This window comes from Geospiza fortis, unplaced genomic scaffold (assembly GCF_000277835.1).
Source record: "Geospiza fortis unplaced genomic scaffold, GeoFor_1.0 scaffold55, whole genome shotgun sequence".
Lineage (NCBI taxonomy): Eukaryota > Metazoa > Chordata > Aves > Passeriformes > Thraupidae > Geospiza > Geospiza fortis.
This window is the reverse complement of record NW_005054308.1, coordinates 9,183,129-9,193,970: the sequence shown is the minus strand read 5'-3', so window position 1 is coordinate 9,193,970 and position 10,842 is coordinate 9,183,129. Positions and strand designations below refer to the sequence as shown.

Genomic DNA, 10,842 nt, shown 5'->3' with positions numbered 1-10,842 from the left:
GGGAGATGCAGAGGTGTGTCTGTGTGTGTGTGTGTGTGTGTGTGTGTGTGTGTGTGTGTGTGGATAGGGGTGGTGCAGTACATGTGTGTGCGTGGAAGCGGGTGCGTGCGGGTGTGCGAGGGTGCATGGGGTTTTTTGGGGGGATGATGTAGTGTGTGCTTGGCTGGAAGTGGATGCACGCATGGGGGGATGTTCCTGGAGGGTGTGCCTGAGGTGAGTGTGCACGCATGGAAGTGAGTGTGCAGGTGCTTCTCTATGGATATGGGAGCTCGGCGCATGCCTACGTCGTCTCTGTGTGCGCCTACATCGGTGTGTGAGGTGTCCCTGGACGCAGGAGCTGTGCTGGGATCCAATGTTTGGATTCCTCCACAGCAGAGATGGGGCTGTGCCTCAGCCTCTACTCCGACGTGTGGGTGCTCATGGGCCCCTTTTCTCTGCCCACTGACCCATGGGGGCCCTTCCCTCCCTTCGCTGCCTGGGCACATGGGGCACAGGCATGGGACAATGACAGCAGGTCGGGGAACAGGGCTACGGCAGACAGGAGCAGCCAGAGGGGCAGTGCCAGCTCCTCCTAGCAGTGGGGCAGACGGCAGCCTGGTGCCTTTCCGCCCCGCCAGCCTCACCCTCTCCTGCCCGGGGGCAGAGGCTTTCTGCATCTCACAGAAACCAGATTCTCCCCAGAGATAAAATCCTGTCGCCTTTGTTTTGTGGAGAAAAGACAACATCAGCTCCCGGCCAAACAACAGAGTCGTTAAGCAAAGGCATCTCCGGGCAGGGGCTCGGAGCCACATCCCGCAGCTGGAATGAGGAACCAGCTGGTGTCCTGGCCCCTGGGGTGCTGTCTCCCTCAGGGCTCAGCATTCCTCCCAGGACCAGAACCAGATCCACCAGCACTCAGCATTTCCCCAAGGACTACAGCAGCTTCCCCAGGACTCAGCATCTTCCCCACACACCCCCTTCCCCCACCCAAGACCTTCCCCAGGGCTCAGCATTTCCCCGGGAATCACAGCATCTGCTCCAGGAGTACCGCATCCCTCCAGAACCACAGTACTCCCCGCAGGGGACCCCAGCATCCCATGAAGGACCTGCAGCGTACTGGGGTGGCTGTGAAGCTTCTCAGCCCCACCAACACCCCACATCCCATAAGGACTCACAGACATATCCCAGAAATAAACAAGCAAGGGGGAATCTGCAGCCCTGGAGTGGCAGATTCTGGGGGGGCAGCAGGTACATGGCCCCAGAACTTGGGCAGACAGGATGCCCACGGGCATGGCCGGGCAGGGATCGGTGCCAGGGCCCCGGGGCTGGGAGCAGGCACAAGAGGGGGTGTAATGGTGGGGGTGTGGGAACGCTGCCTCAGGAAACCAGCAGGATTTACTGGGCTACACACTAAATCCCCCTCACAAAAGGGGCCTGTTCGTGCGGACAGGATGCTGGTGGCTCAGCCACACTTGTTTGGCCAGCAGAGCCTGGCGGATTAAGGACAATTGGTTCAGCCCTGACAGAAAATACCAGGAATGTTAAACAATAAAAACTGCCTCCAGTTGTCGTGGGGCTGCTTCCCTGCCCAGCCATGGCCTCGGCTGCCCTGTGCCTGGCAGAGCTGGCTCAGGCACAGCCCATGTACCGGCTGCTGCAGCTTTTGGGGGCTCACTGGGGGATGCAGTGGTGCCTGAGGATGGGCTGAGGGCCTTTTCCACAAATTGGGGCAGGCAGGTGGGCACAGTGCTGGGCACAGCCAGGACCCTGTGGGCTGCATGGTGTGGGTTGTTGGGCTGTGGGTAGCAGGCACTGCCTGTACCTGTGGCAAGCCTTTTAAATGAGCAGGGAGTGAGTGAGGCTTTGGCAGGGGATGGCAGGTCCCTGCTCACAGTGTCCCCTTCTGCCTCCCTCCTTCCCTTTGGTATTAAACATTAGCAAACCCACCTATGCCTCCCCCTGTGAAATTGGCTGTGGCCCCAGGGAAAGGGCAGAGCAGGGTGAGCAAGAACTGCCCACCCTCTGTGCTGCCCTCAGCACAGAAACCCTGCTGTGGTGTGAGGTGGGGCAAGCTGGGCACAGCCCCTCTCCGTGCTCAGTCTCAGTCCCAGCAGGGATCTGGGCAGCCCCTGTGGGCAGCTTGGGCAATTTGCCCTTCAGCGTGTGAATGCCCCATTCAGGGCTGTGCGAAATGCATTGGTTCTGGCACATTACAGGACAGCTGGGATCCTTCCCGGGCAGGCAGGCTGCCGGCACAGGCAGGTTTCACACCTGCCAGGGGGCTGTCTGCCCCCGCCCGCCCTGCTGCAACGGGGGGCTCCTCCCAGCAGAGAGGGGAGCTGGGCTGGAGATGGAGGCTGCAAGCATGACAGTGGAGTGGGATCCCCCCTGCAGCCCTGTGAAAAGGAGGGGACACCAGGATGGCTCTGAAAGCTGTTGGGCTCCCAGCACATACAATTCACAACACCCAGGGTTGTGTCAAGTCCCAAGTTCTGTGTCTCCTGTGACCCCAGACCCGGGCACCACCACAGCAGCAGCCAGAATTTAGGGATTCTCTTTCCAGCTGCCCTGGGTCCAGGTCCTGCCCCACAGCACCTGGCAGCCCCATCACCTTGGGCTGTTTTGGGGCAGGCTGTGCCAGAGAGCCACCTTCCATGCTGGAAGAGGCAGCTTCCAGGCGGGGGGCTGTGAGTGCAGCTGGGAGCTGAAGGAGGAAACCAGATCCTGGGGCTAACGGCCGGCAAAGCCTGGCCCTGGATGAAACCCTAGACCCAGGGAGCAGGCTGGCAGGAGGGGGTGAGACAGCTGCAGCCCTCCTTGCCCACGCTGCCATCATTGCTGGGCACCACAGGGCAAGGGGGGGCAAAACAGGCATCAGAGAGCAGGGGCTGGAGACCCCCAGCTTGTGCTCCCACAGGCTTTGGGGAGACAGAGCCCATAACTCACTTTAATCCAGAGTGCTGGGCCGGCCTGGGCAGGAGGGTGCGGGGGGTCCCCAGTGCGTGGGGCTGGGCCCCAGAGCACTTTCCCAGCCTGGGAGCCCATGGCAGTTGGGGGATCAGTTTCAGGGCAGTGCTGGTAGTGCAGTTCACGGTGGCTTAGTGCAGCAGTGGCTAATGGGGAACAGATGCAAGGGTGCTTTGTGCTGGAGCAGGCTTGGAGGCACAGGAGTGGGGACATCACTTCCTGCACCTGTGGCACTGTCTCTGTGTCCCCCAGGAGTGACTGCAGGCCCTGAACTGGCTGGAGCAAGGAGGCAGCAAGGAGGCAAACCCTGACCTGCCCTCCAAGCTTAGGTGAGCCCTTTGTGCTCCAGAGCAGCCCAGAAACTGCACCGGGGTGTATTCCAAAAAAATAATTTATCAGGTTGAAATTTCATGTACATAAATATTCATCTCTGTGGCTATGTACAGATGCAGCAGGAGCCTGGCAGCAGTGGGGCTCCTGCCCAGAGACACTTCCACTGAAGCACTGGCCAAAGCCCATCTCCCTGGGCAATGGCATGGGCATCCCAGGCAGTGCCCACATGGAGAGGCTCTGGCTCCTGCTGCCCCACAATACCAGGCACATCTTAGCCAGGGCTGATGGCTCAGTGCCCAAAAGGAGCCTGGGGAGAGGGACACTCTGCCCTGGTGCTGTGGCTCAGGGCCCTGCCCACCCACTGCTCAGCCCGGACAAAGCAGGCACCTTTGGGAACCCGGACCCCCTCCCTGCAAGGGCAGAGGTGGCTTCAGCATCACCCTTCCCTGCCCTCCCTTAAGTCCTCACGCTGGGGTAGGAGAAGAGGTGAGGAGCCAGCGGCAGTGGGTCGTGGGTGAAGACGGAGTCATCAGAGGAGCAGGAGCTGGCAGTGTCCTCACAGGAGGGCGAGTACTGCTCGAAGGGCATGGAGAGGTCCAGGTACTGCAAGGAGGGATGGTGCCATGACCACCAGTGCTGTCAATGCCCACACTGCCCAGCCCTCACCCAGCAGACTCCCCTCCTCTCACCTCCTCTGAAACAGCTGCCAGGATCTTGTCCAGCCCCTCCACGAGCTGCTTGAAGGTGGGGCGCTGGGAGGGCACGGCGTGCCAGCACTCCCTCATCAGCATGTACCTGGGGACAAGGGGGTGTTAGCAGGGTCTCACCGTGCCCCCTGCCCACCCACCTGGCTGGTACTCACAGCTCATGGGTGCAGTTGGATGGCCGGTCCATGCGGTGCCCCTCCTTCAGCAGCTTGAACAGCTCCTCCACAGGGATGCCAGGGTATGGGGAGCCCCCCAGTGTGAAGATCTCCCACATCAGAATCCCAAAGGACCACCTAGGATCACACATAGCAAAGGAGGGTCAAATACATCCTAGGGCTCTCCCCCAGCCTCACTGCACTCTGCACTGTTCCCACAAAGTATCCCCATTCTGCTATGAGGACCCTCCAGTACATGCATAACCCCACAGTGCTGCCTTGTCCCACACCAACAGCATCCTCAACCCACACCCAGCAGACCCTCATTCCCCTGAGGACTCACACATCGCTCTGGTGGGTGTAGACACGGTCAAACAGGGCTTCGGGGGCCATCCACTTCACTGGCAGGCGACCCTAGGAGAGCAACCCCTTGCTCAGCTCAGCCCTGGTGGGGGTCCCTGTGCCCCTGTCCCAGGAGCCCCACTCACATTGCTGGTTTTCTTGTAGTAGTCGATGTCGTGAACGTCCCTGGCCAAGCCAAAGTCGGCGATTTTCATCACGCTCTCCGCTGTCACCAGCACGTTGCGGGCAGCCAGGTCACGGTGGATGCACTGCCAGGGGGAGCATCACCCGCAGGGGTGTGACATGGTGACTCCAGCTCCAGATATTCCCTTCAAACACTGAAATCACTGTTTCCCTGCCACACACCCCCCAGCACCTCTGCAGTGGTGGGGCCATCCCATCACCGGGCTGGCTGCAGTGACAGGCACACCGGGGGGGCCACATACACTTCCCCATGAGGTGGGTCAGGCTTTTTGAGTCCCATATTTTTGGGGAAGTACTGCCTTGAGCTTTGCTGGATGGGGCTGGGAGGTTCTGGAGAGCCTATGGGAATTGGCTGGGCTCCCTTTCCACAGGGACTGTGGGTTCACCAGGGATACACAGCTCCTCTGTCGCCACCATGCCCTCCCCAGCTGTGCCCAGCACAGGTAGCCATGCAGGCCATGCCAGCCATACCCGTTTGGACTCCAGGTACTCCATGCCACGGGCCACCTGGTAGACGCAGGAGACCAGATCCTTGAAAGAGAGCTGCTCCTCAGGCATTGCCATGACATCAAAAGCGTAGTCAGGTGTCGGGGGGCGGCGGGCACGGAGGTACTCACGCAGGTTGCCCTTCGCAGCAAACTCCACAATCACGTACAGTGGCCCTGGGAAGGGTGGCCGCTTGCTCAGCCCCTGCCTGGCCTTGTCCCCTCCCAGTTAGCCACTGACCCAAGTGCCTGCATCCCTGGTCCTGCTCCATGCCCATGCCCTGCCCAAACCCTGCCTGCACAGCCCCCTCACCATCCTGTGTGCAGACTCCCAGGAGGTTGATTATGTTCTTGTGTCTGTCCATGAGCTTCATCATCTCCATCTCGGATATGAGGTCAGCCAGGTCCTTGTCAGTGGCATTGTCTAGGGAAGGAGGGCTGTGTCATGATGCCAGCTGGGTGGCACCCCTGCCCAGCGCTGATGCCACCTCTGCTCCCAGGACACTGGCACAGAAGCCATTACCTTTCAGCATTTTGACAGCCACGGTGACAGCTCTGTCTGGCCGGTCTCTGTCTATGCCATAAGCCTCTGCCCGCACCACCTGGCCAAAGCAGCCTTCCCCCAGGGGCTTCCCCAGCACCAGCCTGGCAGGGACAAGCAGAGCCATGAGAGATCACAGGGATGGCCTGATGGTGGCCAGAGGCCTCCCCATCCACCACCTGCATGCTGCTGTCCCTGGGGCAGCTGGGGAGAGCAGCCCCTGTCCCTGCCCTGTAGAACCGTACTTGTCCCGGGGGAACTCCCACTTGGCATCAAGGGGCAGGTCCAGCTCCATGACACCAGCCAGCATTGGGGCACAGCTGGAGGAGAGACGGGTGACCCGCATCAGGGATGTGCTGGACTTCCCGGAGGAGCTGGAATCCAGGGAGAACTGTGGAGAGAGACACAGGTCCTCAGCCATCCATCCAATCCCATGCTCCAGGGCCCAACAAAGATGCAACAGAAAAGCAGAGATCTCACTTGGAGCAATGGGGTGAGGGAGCTGCAGGGGGAAGCGGGAAGGGCAGCCCCAAGGCTGGCAGCAGGGTAAGGTGTGATGGGCACAAGCGGCACTCCTGGAGCCCATTGGTCACCAAGGTCCCCCTGCATTACTAGAGCTCAAGTTTGGTACCCACCTGTCGGATGAGGGGGAATTTGGAGAGCTTGTGGACTGCCATGGGCTCCAGGTGCTGCTTGCTCGACTGAGTCTGCATCCGGCACAGCACCACAATAATAATGGCCATGGCCATGGCCAGTGAGCCCGAGGTGTAGATGATGATGTCTGTGTACTTGGTCTCAGGGGCCTCAGCTTCCCGCACCAGCTCCTCTTCTGCAGGGAGTGAATGAGTTGGCCTGAGGCATGGCCTCTGTGTGCTGGGGATCCCAGACCCCACACGAGGACCCCACCCCTACCTGGCAGGACAGTGAGCCAGGCAGACTGGTAGGAGAGGCCGATAGAGTTCCCTGCCAGGCAGGTGTACTCGCCAGCATCCTCCATGGACACATTGCGCAGGTACAGCACCTCCACCTCAGAGCTGTTGATATCTGCAGTCTGTCAGAGAGGGATGGATGCTCAGCATCCCTCTTCCTCGGGGAGCTCTGTGCACCCCTGTCACCACTTTAGCATGGGTGTCTGGGACCTGAGTGCTTCCAGCCTGTGTTACCTTGAGCACTTGCACATAGGGGACCCCGTCGGGGCCGTAGTTGCTGCCATTCACTTCAATGTGCTTCAGCCACTGGATGTGGGGCTGGGCATCACTGTAGACCTTGCAGAAGAACTCCACATCGCTGCCCACCAGGGCTGTGGTGTTGGCAGGCAGCCCAGCCTGCAAGATGGGCCTGTGCGGGGACCTCTCTGCGCACAGGGAGCAGAGCAGTGTCACTGACATGGTGGCCCAGAGCACAGGCTCCTTTCTCCCTCCTTCTCCACCCACCAAGGAGCCCTTCCCAAGCCCTAAAAGAAACCAGTGCAACCCAAGCCTGGTCTCCATCCCATGTCCCTGGGTTGTGAGGGACATGTGAGCTGCACCAGTGGATAGACCACGAACAGAGACTCCTGCACCCCTTTCCCTGACCCCACCAGGCATGGGGAAGCCCAGATCAGCACCAAGCTGAGGAGCCCTCACCCAGCACGTCCAGGAGGTAGCTGTAGCGGATGCTGCCAAACCTGTTTTCCACTAGGCAAGTGTAGTTGCCGCGGTCAGAGGGCACCACGCTCTCCATCACCAGGCTCCAGTGCTGGTGCCGGAGCTGCAGAGGGGCAGGTAAGGCAGTGAGGTGAGTTGGGGAGGAGGGATCCTGGGAGGGAAGCTGTGGTGGGAGGAGCTGGCCCGTACCCGGATGCCCCCGATGCGGTGCTCCCCTCGGAACTCACGCCCATTCTTGAACCAGCGGATGCTGGGGCTGGGGCTGCCTGAGGCCGGGCAGCGGAACTTCACCGTGTTCCCCGCAGGGACTGCGTACAGCTTCTTGTCCATCCGGTGTGGGTGAGTCCAGTAAGGGGCTGGGGACATGCAGGATGTACAGTGGGAGGGGCTGTGCAGGGAGCAGGAGGCAGCAGTGCCCCTGCCCCTGGTTCTGCCCCTCCTGCCCTCTCCTGTAGTGACCCGGTGTGGTACTGACCTCTGTGCACATAGACTGACTCCTCATTTCGGTCTCCGTGGGGACTGTCCCCATCACTATCTTCATCATCATCACCTGACGCCAGGGAGTCTGCAAAGGGAACCGGGTTGAGAGGGACATCCCTGCCTGCAGGGCGGGGTGGGCAGTGGCTGCCTCACTGCCCCGGGGGTAGCTGGGTGCTGCCGGGGCTCCTACCCACGACAGAGATGGTGAAGTTGCGCAGGACCTCTCCAGTTCCCCGTGCCCGGCACACGTAGAGCCCTGAGTCCTCGTAGGCAACTTCTGAGATCTCCAGCAGGCCCTGATGGAGATGGATGCGACCCCCCGAGACGAGTGTCCGGGACTCCTTGTACCAGACCACACTGGCACCACTCTGATTGGCGTCACAGTACAGCTTCAATGTGTTGCCCGGGTCCAGGAGGAGATGTTCATCTTCTGACTCCAGCAAGGGTCTCTCAAATAGCTCTGGAGAGATGTGGTGAGCACCCACCCCAGCACTCACCCCTCCCTGACAGCAGGACCCCTCCTGGTCTCAGGGGCCTCAGCTTCCCGCACCAGCTCCTCTTCTGCAGGGAGTGAATGAGTTGGCCTGAGGCATGGCCTCTGTGTGCTGGGGATCCCAGACCCCACACGAGGACCCCACCCCTACCTGGCAGGACAGTGAGCCAGGCAGACTGGTAGGAGAGGCCGATAGAGTTCCCTGCCAGGCAGGTGTACTCGCCAGCATCCTCCATGGACACATTGCGCAGGTACAGCACCTCCACCTCAGAGCTGTTGATATCTGCAGTCTGTCAGAGAGGGATGGATGCTCAGCATCCCTCTTCCTCGGGGAGCTCTGTGCACCCCTGTCACCACTTTAGCATGGGTGTCTGGGACCTGAGTGCTTCCAGCCTGTGTTACCTTGAGCACTTGCACATAGGGGACCCCGTCGGGGCCGTAGTTGCTGCCATTCACTTCAATGTGCTTCAGCCACTGGATGTGGGGCTGGGCATCACTGTAGACCTTGCAGAAGAACTCCACATCGCTGCCCACCAGGGCTGTGGTGTTGGCAGGCAGCCCAGCCTGCAAGATGGGCCTGTGCGGGGACCTCTCTGCGCACAGGGAGCAGAGCAGTGTCACTGACATGGTGGCCCAGAGCACAGGCTCCTTTCTCCCTCCTTCTCCACCCACCAAGGAGCCCTTCCCAAGCCCTAAAAGAAACCAGTGCAACCCAAGCCTGGTCTCCATCCCATGTCCCTGGGTTGTGAGGGACATGTGAGCTGCACCAGTGGATAGACCACGAACAGAGACTCCTGCACCCCTTTCCCTGACCCCACCAGGCATGGGGAAGCCCAGATCAGCACCAAGCTGAGGAGCCCTCACCCAGCACGTCCAGGAGGTAGCTGTAGCGGATGCTGCCAAACCTGTTTTCCACTAGGCAAGTGTAGTTGCCGCGGTCAGAGGGCACCACGCTCTCCATCACCAGGCTCCAGTGCTGGTGCCGGAGCTGCAGAGGGGCAGGTAAGGCAGTGAGGTGAGTTGGGGAGGAGGGATCCTGGGAGGGAAGCTGTGGTGGGAGGAGCTGGCCCGTACCCGGATGCCCCCGATGCGGTGCTCCCCTCGGAACTCACGCCCATTCTTGAACCAGCGGATGCTGGGGCTGGGGCTGCCTGAGGCCGGGCAGCGGAACTTCACCGTGTTCCCCGCAGGGACTGCGTACAGCTTCTTGTCCATCCGGTGTGGGTGAGTCCAGTAAGGGGCTGGGGACATGCAGGATGTACAGTGGGAGGGGCTGTGCAGGGAGCAGGAGGCAGCAGTGCCCCTGCCCCTGGTTCTGCCCCTCCTGCCCTCTCCTGTAGTGACCCGGTGTGGTACTGACCTCTGTGCACATAGACTGACTCCTCATTTCGGTCTCCGTGGGGACTGTCCCCATCACTATCTTCATCATCATCACCTGACGCCAGGGAGTCTGCAAAGGGAACCGGGTTGAGAGGGACATCCCTGCCTGCAGGGCGGGGTGGGCAGTGGCTGCCTCACTGCCCCGGGGGTAGCTGGGTGCTGCCGGGGCTCCTACCCACGACAGAGATGGTGAAGTTGCGCAGGACCTCTCCAGTTCCCCGTGCCCGGCACACGTAGAGCCCTGAGTCCTCGTAGGCAACTTCTGAGATCTCCAGCAGGCCCTGATGGAGATGGATGCGACCCCCCGAGACGAGTGGCCGGGACTCCTTGTACCAGACCACACTGGCACCACTCTGATTGGCGTCACAGTACAGCTTCAATGTGTTGCCCGGGTCCAGGAGGAGATGTTCATCTTCTGACTCCAGCAAGGGTCTCTCAAATAGCTCTGGAGAGATGTGGTGAGCACCCACCCCAGCACTCACCCCTCCCTGACAGCAGGACCCCTCCATATGCCCATCTTAGTGTGGAGAGCATGTGATGTGACACAGCCCAGAGCCTGGCTCTGCCGCCTCAGAAGCGGGTAAGGGCTGGACTCTGCCCTGAACACAGGGACACGGTTTCCCCAATGGCATGTCCCCGTCCAAGGCCACATATGCCACTATCCTTCCACCACTCCCAGTGGCTCAGGGTGCTCTGGCTTGCTCTGCCTTTCTGAAGGAGGGTAACAAACCCCTCCAGACACCCAGCGTCAGAGCGCTACATGCCCCAAGCACGGCTGGGACCCCTACAGCCGGGTTGTCCGTGGCCGTGCCCAGGCTGGCATTGGAGCCCAGCTTGCAGCAGCATGTGCACGTGGAGGGCAGAAACAACCTGGCCGCCAGCACAGCAATCCCACGGCAGCTCGACTGCCCGCGTGAAGGAGCCTGGAGCACACAAGTGTGTCTCCAGCCCAGGTCATGGCCAGCACAGGAGGGATGTGGGGCAGCTGGTCTCTGGTCCCCGGGGACGCTTCTCCCGCACCTCAAGGCACGGAGTGCCCGCATTTCGCCAGGAGTCACACACAGCAGCCACAGCCCAAAGCGGTCTCGCAACCCCTCTCTGCCACGCGTGTCCCCGCGAGCCAAGCCCCC

General features: G+C 61.0%; 2 protein-coding genes across 4 annotated transcripts in view; both read right to left on the bottom strand.

Moving 5' to 3' along the window:
- Positions 1 to 1,271, bottom strand: part of NSD1 (nuclear receptor binding SET domain protein 1) — a 62,177-nt gene extending 60,906 nt beyond the window's left edge. Inside the window, exon 1 of the mRNA XM_031055208.1 lies at positions 1,232 to 1,271. Coding sequence (XP_030911068.1) covers positions 1,232 to 1,271 — 40 coding nt within the window. The remainder of the gene's footprint in view (positions 1 to 1,231) is intronic.
- Positions 1,272 to 3,319: 2,048 nt separating this feature from the next.
- Positions 3,320 to 10,236, bottom strand: FGFR4 (fibroblast growth factor receptor 4). Of its 3 annotated transcripts, XM_031055163.1 has the most exons (19): positions 9,888 to 10,024; positions 9,693 to 9,782; positions 9,520 to 9,573; positions 8,030 to 8,075; positions 7,835 to 7,924; positions 7,549 to 7,715; positions 7,339 to 7,462; positions 6,877 to 7,067; positions 6,626 to 6,764; positions 6,349 to 6,542; positions 5,959 to 6,104; positions 5,696 to 5,817; positions 5,486 to 5,596; positions 5,159 to 5,349; positions 4,630 to 4,752; positions 4,485 to 4,555; positions 4,142 to 4,279; positions 3,969 to 4,074; positions 3,320 to 3,882 (listed from the first exon to the last, which is right to left on the bottom strand). In XM_031055163.1, exons 2-19 carry the CDS (start codon positions 9,762 to 9,764, stop codon positions 3,736 to 3,738), a joined length of 2,232 nt encoding a protein of 743 aa, XP_030911023.1. In that variant the 5' UTR covers positions 9,765 to 9,782; positions 9,888 to 10,024; the 3' UTR covers positions 3,320 to 3,735. The 3 variants fall into 3 exon arrangements, with proteins under 3 accessions (XP_030911023.1, XP_030911024.1, XP_014167685.2); XM_031055164.1 differs by lacking the exons at positions 8,030 to 8,075; positions 9,520 to 9,573 and having other exon boundaries at positions 7,835 to 7,909; positions 9,738 to 9,782; positions 9,888 to 10,236; XM_014312210.2 differs by lacking the exons at positions 6,626 to 6,764; positions 6,877 to 7,067; positions 7,339 to 7,462; ... (1 more) ...; positions 7,835 to 7,924; positions 8,030 to 8,075 and adding exons at positions 8,484 to 8,622; positions 8,735 to 8,925; positions 9,197 to 9,320 and having other exon boundaries at positions 9,407 to 9,573; positions 9,888 to 10,236.
- Positions 10,237 to 10,842: the final 606 nt, after the last annotated feature.